General features: G+C 38.6%; 1 protein-coding gene across 1 annotated transcript in view; it reads left to right on the forward strand.

The window, feature by feature from the left end:
* bmp6 (bone morphogenetic protein 6) overlaps positions 1–24,774 on the forward strand; it is a 41,171-nt gene that overhangs the window by 14,968 nt on the left and 1,429 nt on the right. Inside the window, exons 2-6 of the mRNA XM_004080965.5 lie at positions 6,994–7,186; positions 13,282–13,430; positions 13,552–13,749; positions 22,620–22,696; positions 24,543–24,653. Coding sequence (XP_004081013.1) covers positions 6,994–7,186; positions 13,282–13,430; positions 13,552–13,749; positions 22,620–22,696; positions 24,543–24,653 — 728 coding nt within the window. The remainder of the gene's footprint in view (positions 1–6,993; positions 7,187–13,281; positions 13,431–13,551; positions 13,750–22,619; positions 22,697–24,542; positions 24,654–24,774) is intronic.

Raw genomic sequence — 24,774 nt, forward strand, 5'->3', positions numbered from 1 at the left:
AAATATAGGTTGGGATTTAAGGGCTCCTGAATAACACCTTTAAGCTACCTTTGTGTACAAAGGGTCTCTAGAGGTAAAGTTGATCAGTAGATTGATTGAAACATCTCTGTAAGGTACATTTTCTACAAATTCTGTCCTTTTTCTTTTTCTAAATGTCAAAAAATTATAAAGACGTAGATGTACAACATTTTTTCTGGACTCTTTATTGTTTGCAGCTCTTGATCAGGAAACACATGACTGTAATCAGGATACAGCAATGCGCTATAATCCCACTCCTGACTTTTGCTGAACACACGGCATACAGCTGTTGGCTGCTGTTGTCTGTTGGCTAATGGAGCTTGACAGGTTGCAAATGGACTGGTCTAAGTGCCTCATATCCTCTCTACGGACGGATGCTGCTAGCTGGCCTTGACTTTGCATACCGACGACTTCTGCAAGTGTCTGCCAATTTGTCATGAACATCTAAGCAACCTCTGTTTTTCGTTCTGATGCAAACCAGGTACTTTATTCTCTGTCCTTCCTTTTACTTATTAGAGTTCATTCCCTACGTTTGTTGTGTTCTGTCTTTGATTGTGTGTGTGTGTAGCCGAATGAGTCAACTGGTCCTTAGTGCATCCCGTGGTGCTCAGTGTGTCGGTTTTGTTCCAGGGTCAGGGGAAAAGATCAGAGCACAGGATGAGTCCCTAAAGACACATGCACAAACCCCTGCTCACAGATTATGATGGCTCCCAGCAGACCACTCTCCTTCATCTCAAACCTAGAAGCTGCGCTGCCAGCTGACTGACTACAAAGAGCTGCATGGCAGGAGGTACAAACATCTCCTGCAGTGGCAGCCAAGCATATCTGCAGCACAGCGGCAGTGTGCATGTAAGAGCTGCTCTGCAAAGAGCTGCCTCCGTGTTTTATCTTCCCAAACATCATCTGAGCCAAAGGTTAAAAAGTTTAAGACATTAAATCTGGCTTTGGCCTCTTTAGAACGATTTGTGTTTAAACAATGAAGATTTCCACTTAATGAGATGTTTTCTTTGCAACTGATATTGTGGTGATTGTTGGAGAGCTGTGAATACATCAGGATCTGCGAAAGTTTCCAGTGAAAGTCAAAAATGATAATTGCAGGGGACTTTTGGAGACTTTTACTGTGAATAGACATGGACGTATCTGATCTCTCCTCAGAAACCATCAAGCCTAAGAGAAAAAGCAGACAGATTAGGGGCTGTAATTACATAAACACAGATGAATTCTTCTCATGCCTTGGACATCCAGAACATGTTTTATTGGTTTAGCTTTCTGCAAAGCATGCAGCGATGCTGACAAGTTTTTAGAGTGCAAAGGTTTCATTAAAACTACCATTGTTTTTTAATCATGTGAGTTTATAAAAAAATGACTCTGTGGTTGTATAGTCCATAAAAAATGTCAAAGCAGTATTTCTGAAGTTTTTAATTAATAGATTCCTACACAAATTTTCCAGTTTCCCAGTACAAAAAGAATGCAAGTCATTTGGTCACAAATTCATTGTGAAAACACCCTTTAAAAATGCGTTTCCCATATGATTCTGCTGCTTTTTGCACCAATTTCAGCAGCACCAACTGCAATGCATCTATAAAATGCTGCTTTTGGTCTTAAAGTCACAGACCTTAAAGATCAATTAAATCCAAGTCACTATTTAAAACAATAATAACATATTAATAATGTAATATTTAAAATACTTAAAAAACTTTTTTTTTTCAGGATAGTCTAAGTTTTCTACAGAAAACTTTATAAATACGAGATGATGGTTTCTTGAGCAGTCCCAGTCAATCCCTGTGACTGTAAAACAAGCCCAAATCATGCCCCTCCTGCCCCCATGCTACACATATGTTATAAAACATGTTATTGCTGCTTGTCAATATTTAGCTTTCATTTATAATCTTGACTAAAACCTTTAAAAACCTTTGATGGTTGTTCTTACCGTGTCTCTTAAAGACATGGGAAAAAAAAGGTTTTAAAGTTGTTCTTCAGTTAAAAAAGCATCAAACTTTTGGTAAGTTTTCTTTTTTAATGATTTTTGTACCAATTTTAATTGTTTTGTCTTTTACAAAGAGAAAATTTGGCTTCTTTTTGTGTAGCTTTGCGGCTAAATCCACTGAACTGATCGGATAAGTGACCTTTTTTCTCTTTTACAAAGGTCAGTTTTCATTTCACCTTGCCTCTTTGTGCTCAGGGAACATCTGGTACAAAGTTTCCCTTAATTGTCTTTCTGTCAGCACTTTTCCATCTCTTTTAGGAGAACACTAAACTTAGTTCATAAAATTCTGTCTATATGCATAGATAGCAATTTTAACTTATCTTATACTAGATTACAAACAGCTAACTGGCTTGCATAGACTGATTTATCAGCCACACAATTGAACTTTGAAACACAGATATAGTTTCCTATTAAAATAATTAATAAGTATGTGATTTAATAGTTGGGTCGAATATTTATTGCTCTCAAAAGCAGCCTTGTATATCTTCAGATCCATATTGAAGTTTGTCTGAGTGCTTACGGAATGCGTGTGTTTGTATGTGGGTGAGCTGCCATAATACCTACAGCAGCAGCGGCGGCGACAGGAGAGCCAGATGTTGTGCAGGTGGAAACGAGAGAACAGCTTCTGTGAAAGTGTCCAAGTGAATCTGCAAACCCTCCGCCTCACTCTTTTCCTGTCAGCAGCTGTCTGTCCGGCTCTCGCTGCAGCTCAGAGCCTCTTTTTCCTCTTCCTCCTTCATGCTTTCTGCCTTTGGTTCACTGCAGTCCCTTCTGTGACGACAGACGTTGTCTTTTTTGTCTCATCTGGTTTTGTCATTTTGTCCCTCCTCCTCCTGTTCTTATCTTTTTACCAACATTTCTGTCATGATAATCCTTTTAAATAGTCCTGATTGTGTCACTAAGCTTTTTTTTAGTTCTGCAGGTATGAGGCGTAGTCATTCTAACCTTTTTTTTTTTTTGCTTGTTGTCTTCGCCCCCCCCATCACCCAAATAAATCATTGTCCTTCAGGCAATGGGAAGAAAATGTTTTTTTTTTGCAAATGAACTTCCATGATCCTGTTTTCATACAAACCAGGATGACACAGAATCACATTGAATGAATTCCTCACTGGATCATCTCATTTTAAATCCCTCTGTCCCTTTTGTGAGTTCCTGTCTCCAATCTCCTGTCACGGAAGATTAGCACGGAGGTTACGCTCTCTGTGTGCGCAGTGTGAGGACTTTCTTTTGATTTTTAGTTGCAAAATCTCGGTGGATTTCAAATGAATTTCAAGCTGAGAAGATGGAAAAGCAGCTGGAATTCTACTCAGCAGCCTCCAGGCTTTTTTGCAGAGTGAAAACCTGCCATAATGGGACATGTGAGACTGCCACTGCCTCCATGTTTTATCATTTTGTTAACCTTTATCTGGGCCCTTCACAAAAGTAACCCCTCTCTTCTAAAATGAACTAAACTTCTGACTAACAGGAGACCTCAATGTTAACCACATACTCTGTGCTTAAATGTGAGAAAGTCAAATGTTTGTCTTTTTTTCAGGTTGTGTAATCCACCTAACTTTTCTTGTCAAAAAAGAAAATGAAAGTTGATATTCTGCTTCGGTGCTCACTAAAAAGTAAAATCCCCAAATTGGGTTTATGATTTTCCCAAGAAAAACCCAAGATTACAGCGAGGAAATCCGTCCTTTAAAGCTGCAGAGCCTCAAGGTGTTTGCACATCTTGGCATCTGTGTTGTCATCTGCTGCTGGTGGGTTTTAGCTGTCACTACAGCCAACTGCAGCAGCTAATAACGGCGAACTGCCTCCAGACTTCCCATCATGTTATCTGGTATTACCCCAGTTAGAGACGTGGCTGTGAAGAAAGCTGCAGCTTGTGGGAGAAACTTTTAATTACAGCCTTCAAGCAGGGATTCTAAATCAGTGATGCTGGGAACATTTTTCTGCTGCTGACAACTGCGTCATCAGCAAAGCCATGATTAAACGGCTCAGAATGAACATTACTTTTAGCTGCAAATCAGTGTTTGGATAAAATAATACATAGTGCAGCTGATAAGTAAAAACATAAACAAATCAAATCTCATCTTCTCTTCATCTGATAAGCGCTGCCACACCAGGTTATTAACTGCTCCTAATCTTGCTCGTGCTGGTGCCTGGTGTGTTCTTGTGTGTATATATCACTGCAAACGTTGAATCTTTTATGATGCATTTAAACTTCTCCTGACCTTCTCACCTGCCTCTAGTTTATCTGAGTTTTCCAGCCAGACTCCTAAGCAGAGAATATAGTTTTTCATCCTGTTTGTCTCCAGGCCCAACAAGCGTTTTAGAAGTCATTTGCAGGACGGCGACCTCCGCGTCGAGCCTCCACACATGGACACACAAGCCGGGCTGATCTATCTACCTGTCATCACAAGAGCAGACCTGTTATCGCACACCGATGTGTGTGTGTGTTCATGTGTGGGCAGTTTGTGGAATAGGATGATTAAATAATCACAGTTACATCTGACAGAAGTCTCTGTGATGGGAATAACACGCTCAGCTGGAGGTTCCCTTTGCTTCAGTGGAAAGAGTGTGAAGTGCAGACAGGGAGAGCTTGCTTTGAGGTAAAGGGATATGCTTTATGATCTGAATTTCTGACAAAGTGGGAGGACATTTTCTGCTTGTTTGCAGAAATAAAATTAAATACATATATATATGTCCTGATTTTTTAAAGCTCAGCTTCTATGAAAGTTGGACATGTCAGGGGAGCAGGGCGGCTTTGACCTTCCTGGGTGTGGGTACAAGGTGTGGCTGGCACTTCTGGGAGCCTGATTGGTTCCAGTGTTTTCACATTAACTTAATTTTCTCTTAAGCGTTAACCCTGGGAACAAAATGTGTCATTGGTATATTTAGGGTGGGTCCCCACATCATAAAATTACCAGAAAGTTTTAACAAGCTTGGCCCGTGTACAAGACAAAAATCTTTCTTACCTAAGCCTTTGGCCTCAAATTTATCCACAAAAGAGATGTGTTGATATAAAATGTGCCAGAAATATCTCCACAGAGGTCTTTGGCTGCCAGCTGCCTACATGTGAAAGATATTGGAAGAATAACAAACCACATATCAGAAAGAAGCTGGGAAGTTTTCTCACATTTAACTCAAGAGCTTAATCTTTGCTTGTAATTGATTTTAATTTGTATTCTTAGGGCTACAAAAGACAAGGAAAATACTTTCACATGCTCTCACTGATCAACTTTAATATTTTAAGCAAATTTAAAGTAAGATAGTTTTGAAGTCTGAAAATTATGAGAAGGAAAAAAAATTATCTGGAAGAGGCAGAAGGTTGTGAATTATCCGGCAGGCAGCAAACCATTTGGTCTCTTCAACAAGTTTTCATTAGCACAGCTGAGGTATTAATTCTCCCAAAATTATGAAAAAATGACAATATTTTAGATACGTATTTTTGGACGAAAACTATTTCACGTTCTCTATTTATTTTAAACTCAAATTACAAAAATAAATCAAATATTTTATTAAAAAAAGAAAAAAAATTATTCATTATTACTTCACTCTGATGAAAATTGTGTTTTTGGTGTCTTTAACATGTTCTTGTGCCATTTTCTCATGATGGAAGACATGTATAAAGAAAATTGAGCTTAAAATAGCATTTTTTGAGTATTTCTTTACTCAAATGAATCAAGAGCAGCCAAAAAAATGCTCTTTTTGTGATGTTGAAAACATGCTATGCTACAAGCTCCCTGCTCCGCTCCATTGTGATGTAAGATAATTAGAATGGGACTTTGATTTTTAATCTTTTTTACAGAATTTAGCCAGTATCATGTTAATTCCCATGTGTGAACGCCATTCCAAAAGCACATTTCTGTCTTTGACACTTCCATACCCTTAATCTGTTATTGTTTTAAGTCGCCAAGAAGAAGACCAATTTATGGTTGGAAATGTGTAATTGAAAGGAGGAAACATGTACATTTTTGACAGGGGGTTTTCTCAACAAATTTGAAATGTGTTGATATTTTCCTGCTATACTTGGTTGGGGAACAAAAAGTTTGCCTTTATGTTTGCAAATTTAAACAACAACCTTTCTAGCAAAGGAGTTTTGAGAAAAACATTCATAATTAGAAATATTTTAGTCTGAATTAAAAATGTAAAAAATGTTAAAAATATAAGTATAAACCTGTAATACATAAATCAGTAACATAAAACCGTTTTACATAACACAAAACTCATGTCAGTTTTAATATTTTAGTCTCATACATTTTTTTATCAATATATTTTATAATTTGTTGATTTTCTAATCTAGCCTCATCCTAATAGTCATGTTTTATGCTTTAGTATGAAACAAACCTTCAAACTAAAAGTAATCTATGTTTGTTTTTTGTTTGACTGTGTCGATTTTTGGTTCTTGGCCATTTCAAAAGAGAGAGAACCCTCCTGCTGTGACAAAATCCAACTCTCCAGGGACCGTAGGGTCATTATACTGCGTTTTGCTCCTAAAAACATAGGAGGGACGGCATTTGTTGGTTTTTGTCTATTCACACCATCAGAAGTGGTTGCAGAAAGTCTTTTGGGAGGCTGCCACTTAAAAAAAACATGGGATTTTGCTCCAAACTGATGATTTATTTAGGGAAACTCAAAGCCACAAAACCTATTAGACTTTATGTGTAAATCATGTTTTTCATGCTTGAAAGACTTCTGTGGCTGACTTGAGTGGAGTTTCTGTAAGAACCAAATCCGCTCATCATTCACTGCTGTAAACGGAAACTAACTTTAGAAGAAAGACATGGGTTTCAAACCAGCGACTGACACGAAATTGTTGATGTCAAAAACCTTGTAGGCACAAAGATCAAGAGTGTGGATGATGAAGAGAACATAGCAGGGTTCTCTGTAGAACATATAATGTCATTTCTTCACATTATTAAATAAAAATGGGTTCAAGTTTAGAGAACTACATCAATCAGTACTTTAAATACTTCTTGTTTGCTTGTGTTTCTCTGTGACAGTGGAGTACGACAGGGAGTTCTCCCCACAGCGCCGTCACCACAAGGAGTTTAAGTTCAACCTCTCGCAGATCCCAGAGGGCGAAGCCGTCACCGCAGCTGAATTTCGCCTCTACAAGGAGTGTGTGAGTGGAGCTTTCCGCAACGAGACCTTCCTGCTCAAAGTGTACCAGGTGGTCAAGGAGCATCCCAACAGGTACGCTCACACACTTATGCTACTCACACACCTCTCTCATTCATGGCTAGAAAGTTATCTTCCGAGGCTGCTGTTTTGGAGACATTGAAAAACATGTTTTTTAGCAAAACTATAGTTTTAACCCTTTGTTTTATTCTTTTTTTTATATAGTGCACTTTTCCGAAAAAAATATTTTGAAGTAGTTGTCATTTTTTTATAACTTTTCTATTTTATTTTGCTGCAGTTAACAAATGTAAAAATCATTCAGCCGTTGTACTTATAAAACAAGATTTCATAACACAGCACATTTACAAATAACTCCTAAATTTGTTTTTTTCTTCTTTGTTGGCCACTCTCAAAAGCCCCCACACTTTGACACATAAAAAAAGTTTTCATATTATTACTAATATTACTAAAAACAAATTAATTTCCTAAAAAGTCATAATTGTTGAACCTTAAGCTATGTTCACACCGGCCTCAGCAACGCGTGTTCAAGCGGCTGCTTCAAATGAAAAGTCTGTGTAAACATGCTTAAATGGAGGTTCTGGGCTTTCGCGTTCAAAACTCTCAAGCGAGTTTCTACAATCGTTTTTGGGCTCTACGTAAAAAACACGTGGTCATTCAATGGGAACCAGTGGCTCAGGCTGTTGAGCAGGTCGGGCAATGGTCAGCGGTTTGAGTCCCGCTCCCCCAAGTCAACTGTTGTTGTGTCCTAAGGCAAGACACTTAACCCTACCTGGCTGTGACTGCGTACGAAGATCGTGGTGATGGTCAGAGGTGGTCAGGCGCGAACTGGCAGTAGGCCCCAGGGCAGCTGTGGCTAACATCACCGTAGTAGTAATGAACTACCGTAGAACTACCCAAGAATGAATAATGGACACATTGTAAGCGTCTTGAGTGTCTAGAAAAGCGCAGATAAATCCAATCCCTTATTAATGTGAAAAGTTAAACCAGGCCGAACTTTCACCATTTAGGGACTTGGAAGTGAATTTAATTAAATCATTTGGTAGTAAGGATGGGGTTCCCCTATGATTTGCAAGTTCCAGTTTTGAAAAGAGATCATGGAAGACAAATTAATAATTGCGGTTTGTGCCTAGATGGAATCAAATGACACCAGGCCTTTCATATATCGGAATAGAGCTGTGAATGAAAATTCACAATTTGCACCAATTTGACATTTCACAGCATGCCTCTTCCAACTGTAAGAGGTAATATGGGCTAGTGAACAGTAGAAAAAGAAGAAGAAGCCCCTCCCTGCTTTTTCAGTGTGAACACCATATGCGCTTTCATGAACCTGAGTGTTGTGTAATCTTGAATGTGCGTCACATGTCCGATGTGATCGTAGCTTAATAATTATGAGGATTACGATTTCCAATATCCACCTGTAGGGATGCTAAAGTGTCTAAAAGTCAAAGGACAAACTGTTTGGTTTGTAAGCCAGTTAGTTGAATTCAATGAAAAACAATCACCTTTTGGAAACTTGGGCTCAGTTGGGTCAGGTACTGTTACTCTGAAATAGAGGCATTGCATTTTTTAAAAGTTTGGTCAAAAACATTGCTAACTTAAAAAAATCCAACAGAAACTTGGTCTTTCCCTAGGAGTATCGACATTTTCTTTTAAAAACAATAATAAACAAATTGGAGAGAAGAGTTTGTTTTCAGACATGTTGCCAAGAAGAAACGTTTTTCCTTTACACGGGCATCCAATAACATTTGCAAGTAAAAGAAAAAATTATAGTTTTACACCCCAGATTAGCTTTTTCTTGTATTTAATGCTGAAGCTACAAAACATCTCATAGGAGAAACACGAAATGTTTTTAAACTCCCCTCTTAAGTCAAGCTGTTGGACAGGACCAATCACCAGCTATATGTCGGAGCAGTATACTTTCCTGCGTGTGAAAAGGTTCATAAAGTATCAAGAGCTACTTATTTGCTGCATTCCTGTATCCTCACAATGGGCGGTTTGTAAGCTCGTGCCTGCAGGTTTAACCTTTTATTATTGGAGATATTTGGAGATGAAAGAGTCTGTGTATCTCTTTTTTTGGTATTATTGTAGGCCAGGTTTAGTACCTTGAAGATTACAAGTTGGATTGTTCACTATCAGAAAAAACCTAATGACATGGTTCAGTATTCTTCCATCCTTTTCAAAAGCATTGGTCAGTTACCACATAAGAAATAAAAACCCAGTGAAATTACTTTGTGCTTTTGCCTTTTTTTTAACTTTTTTTTTGTAAGAGTGTCTTTGTGATCGTCCAACCAGTTGGAAGCCTGTTAACTTTCCCATGCCACTCTTAGCTAAAAAAAACTGACTTCAGTTTTGGCTCGGAGCCGTAATGATAGAGCGCATAATTAGCTTGACACCCTTTGTACTTTTCATTTGATTGGAGTGGTTTCTCTAACAGCAGGCGAGGAATGCAAACGGATTAGAATGCCAAAAATGTGGCAGGCCTGACATGAGAAAAGGCAGGTTGCTGCAAAGACTGACCACCACCACTCAGCATTGTTGGTCAAATGTTACTGGGTTTAATGAAATCATTTGACTTTGTTTCTACTTAGACTGGCAAATATTTAGACCCAGTTTGAATTTAGTCTATAGACTTTAGAGTTATTTACAGCTTGAAGAACAATCATAACTGAGTCATGGTGAAAAATGTGCTGTAATGTAATATTGTGATAGATTGTGGGTTGATTATATTAATTATATTCAAGCAGTTGCTATTTCTAGTATTTTTCTTTTTTGCTCAAAAAGTATTATCTATCAAAACCTTAAAGTCCCAGTCCTATCATATTTTGATCCATCGCTCCCATTTGTCTTTACATGCTCTTTTCCAATCAGCATCTTTTTCATCTGCTCCTGTATCAGAACAATCAAAACAAATATATACACAGGAATGCAATTTTGAGATTAGTTTTATCAATATATCTCCTCCATTATGAGAAAAACACAAAAAAACATGCTGGAGTGGGTCTTTAAAGATGTTTGGAGCCCGTGATCTGACATGGTAAAAAAAATAAATTATTCACTCCCACAAAATGAGAGTGATGTAATTTTTCCACAGAGTTTCATTGTAAGTTTTTTTTTTTGCCATTTGCTGTACTGGTGCACTCCTTGGATAAATTCTTTTTTCATATCAAACATATTCATAGATGAGTGCAGAAAATTAGTTTGGGATGTAAAAACAACACAAAAACATGTCAAAAATGGAGATCAAAGGGTGGATTTAATCTGTAAAAAACATTTAACCTCCAATTAAATGCTGTAAAGTCACTTCACTAAATTACCTCTCGTTTTTTTTTTATCTTAATCACAGCAGCTCCCATTTACTTACAGTGAAATGGTGAAACAACAAAATGGAGATAAACATACAGCTTCTTGCCTGTCATGTTTTGTTGTTTTGTTTTTCACTTGACCTCAAGATTAGACACAGAAAGGGGCGTAGTCTTTTACTTGAAAAGCGTCCATAAAATTTTCAGCTCTAGACCAACAGCACTAAGTGACATCATTAAAGAACTGATGACTTTTCTAACTTGCTTGCCAATTTATTTAGAAAATAAAGCAGCATTTTTTCATAAAAAATTAAAGAAGGATTTCTAAGAAACCATAAAAACCTTGGACTTTCTGGTTTCTTTGAAGCTAAATTACAGTAAATGAGGGGTGACTAAGACTTTAGTCAGTTTACAACATACTATATAATGTAAACAGCACATGGCAGTACAATAAATATGCATATGTTGGAATTAAATTGAGGTTTGCTCAAAACTCAATCTATTTCTGGGAAAAGAGAAAATTGACATCTCTTCATAAGCTCTGCACATCTATATATACCTTTTGAACTTTAATTTAGCATAATATGGTAACTGAAAAATATAAACCACAAAAATATAAATAATTGCATTGCTGATGGCTTTTTATAGTATCAAGCAGGGCCTTTTTCTGCATTGAAATGCTGCCGTTCTGTGTGTTTTATTGCTCTTCCAAGAATGACTTGTGGAAAAAACTAGTAATGCAGAAAAATAAAGTTACTGAAATATAAAGAACTACTGTCCCTTCTCTCCACCTTTTTTGGGAATGTTTATTAATTTCATAGTCTTCCAGAAAGACATTAAATGACCACTACTCCAACTTTTTATACCAAATTAAAAGATTTATAAAACAGAATTTATTGCATTGAGAGAAAAAATTTAAATGTTGCCCCCTGACCTTTTATTTCTGGTCCATTTACGCAGAAAGTCAATAAAACGTTTTACAGCATGTTCTCAGGTGGTGCTGTAATGGCTGCTGCTCATACATACATTCATGAGCAGGAAAGCAGGGTGGCAGAGCTCACACAGAAGCTGTCAGAAACACTTATTAATGAGCAATAAAAAGGGGCTACAGAGGCACGACCGCAGGGGCCTTTAGCAGACACCTGGATGACTGCGAAGCTTTGATGTTGGTTCTGAAGGAGGACCCTGCTGCTGTGTTATTACTGCTTTTATGGGGCAGAGGCTGTTTTCTTCACATCTTTTTGATAGTCACACTTCTTTCTTCAGTTTGACACATCAATGTTTGTGCAGTCTGACTCACACAGACTTTATTCGGTGGATGATATTAACATGAATGTGGCGGGATACCAAACTTTTCCTTCCTCCCTCTAACTCAGTCCTTAGAGATGTAGGCTTTGAGGTCAATCCACAGTGAAACAAAACACATTCTGTCTCAGTGGTTACTGTTAACTACAGTTATCCATCTTCCTGTCATTTTTGTGATGAAACTGTTGATACACGTCAAAAGCTTCCATTTTCCCATTGAGTTTCCCAAAAAAAGTCAGCCCGTCACCTCTGCTTCTCAGAGAAAACATAACATTTTATTTCACATCTGTATTATTACAGCCGCAGGACAAGAATGTGAAGGAACCTATAAAGCACAAAGGACAAATAAAGAAGTATCTGCACCTGCATTTTTTTAGTATTTACATATGCCGACCCACCTTCATGAACTTGTGAGATCCGTTCTCTTTTGAGAATATAATCAGGTGTAAGGAAAATGGCGTTTTTGGAAAAACGCTTTGTTTGTTTTTACAAACAACAAAAAAAAACGAAAAGAGTAATGTCAGATTGTAAAATATGCGGTTTTCAAACTAATTTTTTGGAGACTTTTTCTAGTTTTTTGGAAAAATCGCAAATAACCAATTTTAAAAACCCAGAGACAATACTAGGAAAAAAGGTTTATTCTTCTTGGTGCATAAGTAGAGGCAGTTGATCTCTGATCAGAAGATTGCAGGTTCAGTTACCGCCCATGTGTCAAAGTGTTGAAGGGTTTCATATCCTAAATGCAGGCGTTTTATACTTTTATACAAATTTGAACTTATTTATTAACACACTCTGCTTAAATTAACCCTCTTATTGAATTCTAAAGAGCTGCAAACCCGTTGAATCCAGTTAGGAGACCTAATCACTGAAAAAAAAGCTATAAATTATTTTGTGGTCAGGAGCAGGGGACACTGACACAGACCACTCAATATGTAGGTATGATGAAGGCGACCAGTAGGGACCAGGGGGGGCTTCTTCTGTCTTTCCAGACATTGGCCTGAAGCCATATGAGGAACACCATCGCAGATAAATAAGTTGTGTGCATCCTACTGGATATTGTCCGTCATGGTGACGATCCAGAGCGTTCTGTATGACTTTGATCCAACTCATCATTGAATAGACTAAATTCCAATTGAGTTTTTTTTTGGTCTCTTTCTCTCTCATCAATGAGCACACAGGGTTTAGCAGGGGGCTTTCCTCACAGGGTCCTTGTGCAAGATACTGAACTCCACATTGCCCCTTGTGGTTATATGTTGGCGCCAGTGTTCAGCAGCGGAGCCGCCATCAGTTTGTCAATGTGTGTGTGTGCGCTTTAGACCTTCTAAGAAGGTCATAAAACACTAAACACCATTTACTCTTCTTATTATTTTGCTACAATTTAACTGCCAAGGATTACAACTTTCTAAACTTTTTGGTAAAGTACCACCAGAGCTCTCTGAGTCAGAATATGATAATTTATCTCTATCCCTGAAACTATCTTTGCCTCGTACTCACTGTTGATATCTCTGAAGTTGACCTTCAATATTTTTTGCTGTGCTCCAACAGAGAAGCAGATCTGTTTCTTCTGGAGTCTCGCATGCTGTGGGCTGCTGAGGAGGGCTGGCTGGAGTTTGACATCACTGCCACCAGCAACTTGTGGGTCATGAGTCCGGTGCACAACTTGGGTCTCCAAGTCAGCATAGAGACCAGCAGCGGTGAGCGATTCTTAACTGTAACCAATTTCAGTTTTTTTGCAACAAAATTAAACTATAAAGGAAAAAACTCAAACATACCTTTAATCATGTCAGACATTGTTAAATGTGTTTTTCATAACAGGCCAGAGCATCAGCTGTAAGGAGGCAGGGCTTGTGGGACGTGACGGTGCACTGGAGAAGCAGCCGTTCATGGTGGCTTTCTTCAAAGTGAGTGAGGTGCAGATTCGCTCTGCACGCTCCACTGGTGGAAAACGGCGGCAACAGAACCGCAACCGATCCACGCAACCGCAAGATGCATCCAGAGGGTCAAGCCTACCAGGTCAGTCTGGAGACCCTCAGACAGATATTTAAACAAAGAACAATCCAGTTTCCTTTCATCTTCCAAATTTTTCTGGTTATTGAAGCCAAGTGGTTTTAGTGAGGTTTATGGTGTCACCAAACTAAGCAGGCTTGAAGGCAAACTCAGAGATGCTGAATTAAGCCAACTAAAGCCTGGACTGGAGAGGTTGTGTTGCAAAAACAGCTGTGATAAAGACTCATCTCACTTAATGAGTGTGTTGACTCCAGACACATAACAATGACTTACCAAATCTTCTTACAAACAGCATCTCCATCTTCCAGCTCTTGTCTTTAGGGCATGCAGCCGCACATTATTGACAGGTAAATTTTTGTATCAAACATCAATAAAGAAGCAAACCGTAAATCAGAAAAGTCAAAGTTTGATTTTTAGATCAGCATGAAAGCTCCTCATACTAACTCAAATAAATCAGTGATCCCATTAAAAAGAAAAATAGCATAAAAGTTGAATTACAATCCTTGTTGTCAAAATGAAACTGATGCCTCTGTTAAAGAAATGTTCTACCAGGTATTCCTGTGCTTTTCCCTTTATTTTTGCTCTGTAATTGGAAGTGCGCTGAATGAGAGCGCAACACTCAATGAGAGAGTCACCTTGTGAGGATCAAAGTACATCAACAGTCGGAAGACTAGAACTTAAAAAGACACTGATAAAAAAAAAGGTGTTTTGATGTTTTCAACGTGTTCTTGTAGGCATCTTTCTCATGATAGAGGAAACAGAAAGTTAATCTAAAAAATTTTTTTTCTGAGTGGTGTAGAAAATATGCAAGGTGGGCTTTAAGCTCCCTGCTCATACAGAGGCAATGCTTGCACCCCTGAATAAATGTGTGATTCCATGAGTCCTGCAAAATGGATGGCATTAAAAAAAGCTTCTAAGACATGTCTGGTTGAACTTGCAGCATAATTGCCACACTTTTGCAACTGTGCCCAATGTGGATGGGCCTTTAAATGTGGACCACACCTTTTTTGTTTACTGGTGCCAGAGCAAAGCTTGCAGAATTGCATATGCAGCTGTAAATAGCAATGGATCTTGGCTACCTGAAAAGCGGTTCACCTCAGCCCCGTTTAAAAGATCGTACCATGTGCGCGGGTGAGCAGATGTGTTTGATAGACAGATTAGGTTTATCCTCAGTGACTTCCTTAATAGGTTTTTTATTAAAGTGCTCCTGAAAAGAACAGGGGGGGGGGGTGATTTTCATAACTAAATGTCATGAGAGCTATAGCGTACACCACACAGAGCAAAAGCCTCGTCTTTGGTTAAGGTACAGTGCAGTTGGTTTACCTCAGTCTTAGCTACACATCCGCATTTCTCTACACAGCCATCACCTCTGCCCCAAGTTGTTCTAACATTTTAACACGAAGTGAAAGCAGCAATCCTAAGCTTATTTAATGAGCGCAGCTCTGCCTTTGTGTCCTAGATTATATCAGGGAGATGAGAAAACTTTCAGTGAAGCAAATCTGTTCAAAGGCCCGATCCAACAACTAAAATCTGTTAAATGTGGACTTTACATAACCCAAAACATCAAGCCCCCTCCGCCTCGCCACTCGGGACCACTGGGAGTGTAAATATTTAGATCCTACACAGGAAGCGGAGAGGCCTCCTCGCGACAACCGTGTGTCCGCGGCCAGCGGAGGACTGCTGGGATTGGATGGGATGGGAGGATCCGGGAGGAATTCAGGAGGGCATATGGTTTCAATATGGCATCACTCATTCCAAAGACAGGGAGGAGGCAGCGATGGATGGATTGAGCATCCATCTTGCAAAGCACTCATGGGGAGACACAAAATGAGGACGCAGAGCTTTAGTCTGTGTTTTGGTACAGTTACAGTACACCTTTTCAGATCCCGAAAAGGATATTTCACCCTTAATCATCCTTTAAGTTGTCTTTATTTTTTCTGCATTATTAGCGCCTATTTTTATCACATGAAGTACGTTTTTGCTTTAACCTTCTCCTACATTTATAGTTTCATGCTGTGTTCCTCCTAGAATCAGCTGCTCCACCTATCTAAACTGCTGACTCCTGACTCATGTGTAAGATCGGCGTGTTTCCTTTCATTATTTGTCCTGACATCCTCACTTCTGTTTATGCAAATTTACATTTAGATTTCAAACATTTGAGTTTGGCCAGACTCAAGCAAATTTTTCAAAACTGTAGAAACTTTACTCTCCAAGCTGAATTCCCTGGGAGGCCTTGGACGCTCATTTTCTCATATTTACAAATGTAACATGCTTGATTTAAAAAGTGATATCAAATACCTTCCAGATGTCAAAAGAGGACAGATGAAGCCAAATAAGTTTCTGCAACATTAGCTGCACTTGAAATAATAGTGTGGTTACAAGTGCAATAAATCATCCTTCTTTTTGATGCTCTTGAAAGCAAATCGGTTTGGTTGTGAGGACAAACTTCCTGAATCCTCTCGATTTGTCAACGTATTTCCACCCACTCTGGGTGTGCCTGCTGTGAGCACGGGGGGAAAAAAAGCATTAAACGAACAATGCAACACCTTAAAAGGTAATTTGGGGTTTGGTGGGTGATGAAGGCTGGGGAGTTAATGGGAGTTGGGTTGGCCTTTGGCTGTGGGGGAGGCTAACAACCATCTTGGGAAGGAGTACTGCATCCTGACACAGCAGCACAGGCGGCCTGTAATTAGGTGTAGCCAGTCATTAGCCGCGCAGCTAGAAGACTAACCCAGCTAACAGTATCGCTTAAAGAATTATAATAACACGGCACACTGCCAGCTGTGTTTTTTCATCTGTCGCTCCTCTCTTCTCCTCTCCTCCCTCTTCGTCCTCCTAACTCCTTCCCCACCCAGCCTCCTTTTGTTTACCGTTGAAGTAATTAGACATGGCGGAGCTCACTCACAGGGTTTAATAACCTCTGTGATGAAAGACAGGAAGAAAGATAAACTTCAGTAGTGGTGGTTGGGGGAAGGAAAAAAAAAACGAGGAGAGACGTCAGAGACAGCGGTGACATTTTCCTTCTTTCTGTGTCCTCACTGCAGTCCTCTTTCTGGCTGTAAGTGAGGTAATAGTTTCTTTTTGAGCCACCAGGGTTCTCAAAATTTGATTCATGCTTCCAATTTCAACTAAAACTAGTTTCAAAAGTTGTCACTGTTCAGATTTTTCTCTCTCTGAAACCAACTTTGTGGTTCTCTCTCCTCAACGACACAGTTCGATTGTTGTATTTTCGGAGCATGTTGTGCTAAATATAATTTCCAGCTTTTTCCTCCTCGCGAAGCGAGGGGTGAAAGTGTTTCCTTCAGCTTAATGAATGGCTGCTACTGTCTTAGGGTTAATATCAGCCCGAAGCTCGGAGTGCATATCGAAAGAGCTGTTGTCCCCACCCCAACCCCTGACTGCTGGGTGGACGGGGTGCGACACCACCTCAGTGAACTCGATGTGAATCAAGTTGTGGTGGAGACGGCCTGTGTCACGTGGTCCAATAGGATGTTTGTCTACTCACACATCAACCTTTCCAGGTCAAGCACTGCTGGGTAAACTTCTGTAACCTGGAATGCCACAGTATGCTTTTGCGTTAAAGGGCCATTAAAAGAAACCCGGCCTAATATTTTAACATTAAGCCCTTATTGCTGTTCAGGGAAAAGGTCAAAGAAGAGCACACTTTGCAGTCTTTTGCTTAATGAACTAAAATTCTATTTGAAGCTCAGTTTTAATGTTGAAAATAAGTTATTTTTAACCTCTTAAAGACCCACTCCAATGGAAATCCTGTTTTTAGTGTTTTAACCCTTGTGCTACCTTAGATGACCCCACCCTTACATTGATTTATTATCCCTACCATGACAAAGGTGGATAAAGGTGAAGAGGATTTCATGTAATCCATGGACACCAGTGAAGATCACAAATCATTGAAGAAAAGGTTCAGAGCACTGTCTAGTGGGTCTAGATGACCCAACTCCCAATGTTAAAGTGCCTAGGATAGCACAAGGGTTACACATGTTCTTCTAGTCATTTTCTCATGGAGAACGCATATAAAGAAATCTAAGATAAAAACTGCATTTCTGAGTATTTCTTTATTCAACTTGTTGTGAATTAGGAGCAGACAAAGAAATGCCATTAAAAAAAGCTTGTAGGTGTGATGTTAAAGCCACAAGCTCCATTCTGATGCATCCACTTGCAGACAAATAGATCCATGTACGTCTGTTGTCTGAGCTGCCATCCGGCTCAAAACTGTACAACTATAGAACTGCAATATTGCTCACCACTTTTGTTGCACGGGTAATGTCAGGTTGAAGGTGTGAGGAGCTGAAAGATAACAGGAGAGAGCGTAAACCGATGGATGATGGGAAGTGGTGGCTTGCTTACTCTGCCATGCCCAATTGTACTGTACAATTTGCTCTAATAAGGTATCTTTAAAACTGTTTTTGTGGCAGTTCTTGATATCTTTTTAGTACAAACCCAGCTTCTTTTTTACGGAAATATTTCACATTTTAATACCCAACATTTCCACAATTGACCTGAAACTGTCCAAAAGAATCATTTCAGAAAGATACATTTTGTCATGTTTTATTGCAACAATCAAACATTTAGAGAAAAAAATAAAAATGTATAAATCCACAAACAAAGCAGAGACAAGTTCAAAACAATGAGAAAAACGGCTAAGAAAAGGAGAAGCTCCACTGAACAATCTGCAAAGTTTCAAGGGGTGACACAATTTTGTCTGTTCTTATTTTTTTAAACCACAAATTTTTAAGTGTCAATCACATCATCTGTTAACAGAAATGAAACTGACCCCCCCATTAGCACTTTTTTCATTCAAAGGGTTTCAACAAGTTTTTGTGATTGGCAAACTCAACAGAAACTACAAAGAGGAGCTCCTTAGCTGACCATCAACCTTTGTTCTGAAAGAACTTTAAAAAGAAAAGCTGCAAAGTTAGGTATTAGTTCACTAATTTGTGTACTTGTTTTTCGGCCAAGCTTAAATGGAAGACTGACAAAGTGCTGTGACCTTTAATTAGACTAACATGCTATCCATTTCAGAGTCTGTTTCTCACCCTTCTTGCCACCTCAGCTCCCTGTCAGGAAAAGGAAAAATAAATGAAAGGAAGCCTCTTGGGAGCCGGAGCTTAGCAGTAGCTGTGTGGCATTAAAATTTTACAGGCAGGAAGGGGAGATGCGGTTTATGGGCACCACAAATCTGAGCCTTTACACTCAATGAAAGCCCACAGTAAATATCAGCTTTATTCCTCTTAAAGAGCCCCACAGACTGTAAATGCTGATTACTTTTAAGGCCAGGAGGTGCACGGAAAATGTGTAGGTGTGTGAGAGGGAGGAGGAAAAGAGGTCTGTAGGATACACTGCAAAAAGTGGTCGCTTTTCTTATTTAATATTTGAGGATTACCGTATGTTAATTTGTAATAATAGAAGAGTCTTGGGGCAGAAATGGGTTATTCATTGTGTTTAAACTTTTATTGTAGGCTGGGAAAGGACATTTTCAAATGTATACATAAAAATAATGACAAAACAAATGCCAATCTGTCATATTTTGATGCTGCAAAAAATAATTTTATTGATATAGAAATGCTACAATTCATATGAGAGGCAAAAATCACATTTTTGTATCTTTAAGTAAATTTGTCCACCACTTCTTTAGCAGTGTCATCCAACCTGATCATGAACACTGCAGCTTCCTTTAACCTCCACGAGCAATTTGAAAGCACACTGAATTAAGAATATTAGACAAAATATTCAGTACAAATTTCAATGTAAAATCATTGGTTATTCTCACATTAATTCTCCATTTATTGTAAATTTAAATAGAGTCAATCTTTCAGGATGGGTGTCTGTAGAGAATCCATGTATTGGAGACAGAGATAGATGAGTGAAACAAAAAACATGACGTAACAAAAAGCAAACTTAGAGCTTAAGTGTAAAAAAACATACAAATCTGAAACAAAATGGTCCAAACAAGCTGGGAAATTGAAAAAGCAAATTTAAATTAAACATAAAAAAGTATTGTGGAACAACCTAAAATCAAGAAAACCCAAACTCAAAAGGCACCAATCTCCAAACAAACACGGTTCCCAGCCTTGTCTACATTTCCTTTGTCCTTGAAAATTTCCTTTGTTTAACCACACTGTGTGCAACAATGTAAAGTCTTATGTGCAAGAATAATATTAGGAAAACACAATGATATCCTACAGTTTCTGTGCCAGAATCTGTGTTTCACCTCACCTGTGAAGGTCTGTCATTGGACAGGGGACTACTGTCGCCTGTGACACACTTTTATGGGAAAACACCTGCGTTCATAGTCGCAAACACACACTGCTGACTGCATGCAACTGTGAATACTTGCAACTATAATATTTCCACATTAGCAGACACACTGAACTACTCTTCCTATTAGAAAGGAAGGAACCCTATAAAACAGGGAAACGCCTGACTGTGTCAAACAGTTATTGAACGCTCCTTGACCTCTTGACCCCACCAACTGCAGCTCTCTGTTTTACCTTTAATTTCCTTTCTTTTATGAGTCGTTTTAGCAAATTGCATCAAAATAAAAATACTACCAGATAATCAGTTGAAGGGAGTTTTTAGATCATAACAAGTTAGTTCGGATGCAGAGGAGCTGCATAGCAGTGAAAGTTCTTGCATTCAAAAGCTTTCTCCGCTATTCCAGGAACAGCAATGTTTGATAGCAACAGCACATTTCCACACACAATAAAATAAATAAATAAAAACAATTCAGACCACACCACTAAATGGTTTAAAACTTAGTTATTTGTGAACAATTAAAGATCCACTCCAACGAAAATGTTGTTTTTAACATGTTCTTTAGACATTTTTCTCATGATGGAGGACATATACAATGACAATTAAGCTTAAAATTTCATTTCTGAGTATTTTTTGTGTCTGGTTGTTGTGAATCAGGGGCAGACAATATATTGCCGTTAGAGAAAGTTAGTAGGTGGGATGTAGAAATTTCCCTCTCCCTTCTGATGGACCCACTTGCAGACAAATACATCCATGTATGTCTTTGTTTTCCTCGTCTGAGCTGGCATCTGACTCCAAACTGTACAGCAGGATAGCTCCAATATCGCTCGCCCTTTTTTTGCACCGCTAATGTTAGATTGGAGGTTTGAGGGGCTGTAAGCTAGCGGGAGAAAGTGCAAACAGATCGATGATTTGAAGTAGGGGTGGGCTTACTCCTCACAAACATTACTCAGAGGTAAATAATAAACTATTGCTGCTCTGCAGAAACTATGACCTAGAAAACAACTTTTTTTTTTTAATTTTGGCTGAAAAAACGGCATACTCATTTTCAAAAGACCACAGTGAACACTACTACAAGAGATCAAAAGATGACCGGAGTGGCACTTTAAAAGCCACATGGGGCCACTTGTCGGCCCACAGAGATAAAGACATAATCTTCCCTATAAAATCTGTTTAGACACCATGCATATTTGGTGGTGCTAGTCTGGATAATGGCAGGGCAGGAAATGCAGGTTTACCACAATCTGGTAAGCAATGCTCCTGCTTTCTCAATCTGAGAATTAATTAAGTTCAACAATCTTGTTGTGGGTTTTTGTTTTGTTTCAGACAGCTCCAGATACAACGTGGTGTGCAGTGCAGTCTGAATATGGGCAGTTTTTAGGTGGTTTTGGTTGTAAAACAGATAAACATCAAGACCTTTGCGAGCATTTATGAGTGCGTGTCAATTTGTATTATGTTCTGCCAGCAACACTTGTAACGAATGATGGCCAAACGGATCAAAGAACCAACATTAACAAGCCTTGTAGAGCTGAAACATGTTGGTGTGTACTCCCTGTGTGTTATCCCCCCCACCTCCAGCTGACTAAACAGTGAGGTGTGTGGCTGGGTGGTGGCAGTGACAGATTTCAGGACTGTGGTCTGACTCATGCTCCTTCTGACAGGCAAAAACTCATAAAAACCTGAACGGAAAATACAATTCATGACTTCTAATTGTAGATATTATTGATGTATAGATTTAAGAGATTATTTAAGTTTAATATGATAACAAAATGCAAATAAATACGTTAAATCGGAACACAAAGTTTCAGAATTAGTCATTGTCTCTTAAAATATAAACAGTAAAAATCGCAAATGAAACTATAACAAACTGTCTGTGTGTAAATTATAAAGCATAACTGCAGATCAAGTCTGGCATGTTCACTCAGAGGAAGGATAATTTGGTTTAATTTGTTGGGGAATTTGTTAAACAATCGCCTCCTGGATTAGGATTTGGTCTTGAATCGTGGCCATTTTCGCCCTCTCATCATTCTACTCTCTCGATGAACAAAAATGGTCAAATCTATGAGGCATGACAGAGAAAGTGAGCTCGACAGAGTCCTAGCTGGAAAGTCTGCATCATCATCTTGACTTCAGTGTGGCCACCAGTGCCAACTATGACCTCTTCAAGTGAAAAAAAACAACAAACTTACACCTGTCTGCAGTTGACTGCTCTGCGGAGTGGAACAGATAATTGAGAACTTCATAAAAAGAGTTCCACTGCAGTCTTCGCTGTTCCACCGCTTGAGATGTTGCCAAGCAATTTGTGAGTTTTAGTGAATTTATTGGGGCTCGTGTTCTGCTGTGTTAGCCAGCACATGATTGTGCAGCAACTGCTGTAATGAGCACTTGTGCTTTTGTTTACGCCCTCTTGTTTCTCCACCCAGGGCATCATGGGAGATACCCTCAGACTTAATAATGTAGATTTACTTCCACACATCTATATTTTTTAGGAAATGGAGGTTTTTGTTGTGCAGCTAGACATCTGGACCATCTTTGACAACAGTTCTTAAGGACTGCTTGCTGTCGTCACAGAGTTTACAAAAAAATGTCTCCTTTTGTTTCAGATTATAACAGCAGCGATCAGAGGACTGCCTGCAGAAAACATGAGCTGTACGTCAGCTTCCGAGAGCTGGGCTGGCAGGTAATTTCATATCATTTGTTTAAAGCCATCTTAGTGTCAGATGGTGTCTGATGACAGTACTGAAACCCAAGAAAACTGTAGAACAGATGAAAGAAGAAAGAAATGATCTTTGGGATAAACTACACACCACAGTGATACCTGCGGAATTATTCCATATTCTAATTTTTGTATGAAGTTCTTCTATTTTGGACTTTAAACTCAAATTTCTTATAAAGTCAAATTCACAAACTTCACGACCAGGTGTGTCAAATAATCAGTTTAAAAGTCTCTTTTCTATTTTTCACATCTTGGAAAAAATGATTACCGGTAATATGCTCCTTAACAAGATATGCACTAAATTGTACTATTGTCAATAAAACTTCCCCACAAATATATTTATTTCGATACTTATGATGAAAATAATTTTTTGGACACTTTAAAAGGAAAGATAGGACATGGTAAAAAATAAACGTAAGTAATATTCAAAATAATTAAATACATGTCAGTTTGTTAAAATCTAATCTCAGATCTGGCATTATTTATTTAGTTTTTCAAAAACACTTATTTAACTTCACAGCCCTGAGGACGTCAAAAGTAATTTTTATTTTATTTTAAAATAAAGCTCTAAGAAGAAAAATAGTTTGTATGTTTTTGTCTATGTGAAGAAGCAACTGGTATTCAGGCAATTTCCCAGGAACAATAAAATAAATCTGAATCTGAATTTAAAAAAAATAAGAAATTTGATTTATATTTATAAAAAACTTTATTTTGATATTTAAGCCAGTCAAACTGATGAATTCTGCACAGAGAAAGTCTTATATCTAAATGATTTAACAAAGTCAACATGACCTCTTTCTTTGCTGATAGTAAGTTTGTAGGAAAAGCAGAGAACTGATTTGTACACCTCAACATAAACACAGCAGGTTACTATCACCAAGTGATAAGAAACTAGTACAGCATAGCAAGGCAGATATGAAGGGCAAAAGAGTCAATTATGAGCGAGTGAGCAGCTAAAATGTCAGACTGCAGGTGTGTCTGTCTGAGTGGAAAAAAACAACAACTTAGAAGTGAAGAGAAGAGTTTCATACATCTTTGCAAACAAGCTTTTGGCTGTTAACACAGCACTGACATCTAGAGGGAGATCACTTACAGAAACCCTCACAACCAAACTCTAGGGTGAAGACTTTTGCCTGTCAGGAGCCAAACGTGTGTTCAGACTCATATGCAGGACAGGAGCTAAAAGAGCTGTTTGGGTTAGTTTCTTACTTGCCAAAACCAAACGAGAGCCACAAAGTTGGAAAAATCCTATTTTCTTGGTTTTTATGGTCATTAACTCTTTCATGAATAAAATGTAGCTTTGAAATATTTACAATAACTGAATTATAAAAGTAACAATATTAATGTATCTTACTTTAGACAGCAGCACCTACAAGTTCCTTTCAAAATAAAATACATCCTGTGTCAAATAATTTACCAACCTAATATCCTAGCATTTATCTTTAAAGCCTATGGAGAGACAACATTAAAAACCCCCTAAGTGAAATAGATTATGTTCAATTGGCAGAGAAAAAAAAATCTAGATAAAAATCCCTGAAACAAGTTGGATTGAGGAAAAACAAGTCGGTAATTCATCAGAAGGAAACAGTCAGAGACGGGAAGGAAGGATGACTCCGCAGTCCTTCCTTGAGTCATATTACAGCAAGCAACAAATGTAAAAGAAGAACAAAACAAGGACACGGATATCTTTAAAAATTGCACTTTCACCAAACTTGCCCCTGTTTAGTTTTAACACAACACTGCATAAACATTTTGACAGAAAAGCTGACTTGTTTTTTACAAAGCAAGCTGACTTGGATGTGTCTCTAAGGACTGGATCATTGCGCCTGACGGCTACGCAGCCAACTACTGTGACGGAGAATGTTCCTTTCCTCTGAACGCCCACATGAATGCAACCAACCACGCCATCGTGCAGACGCTGGTGAGTACTTAGTATGTATGTGTATTCCAGGCACAAGTCTTTTTAGGTCTCCCTTCCTGTCCTGAGGGAAAGTGTCTGTAACATAAATCCTGTGGAATTAGGATTGTGTCGGTGATGCATA

Source organism: Oryzias latipes, chromosome 20 (assembly GCF_053564925.1).
Source record: "Oryzias latipes strain Hd-rR chromosome 20, Olatipes_Hd-rR_3.1".
NCBI lineage: Eukaryota > Metazoa > Chordata > Actinopteri > Beloniformes > Adrianichthyidae > Oryzias > Oryzias latipes.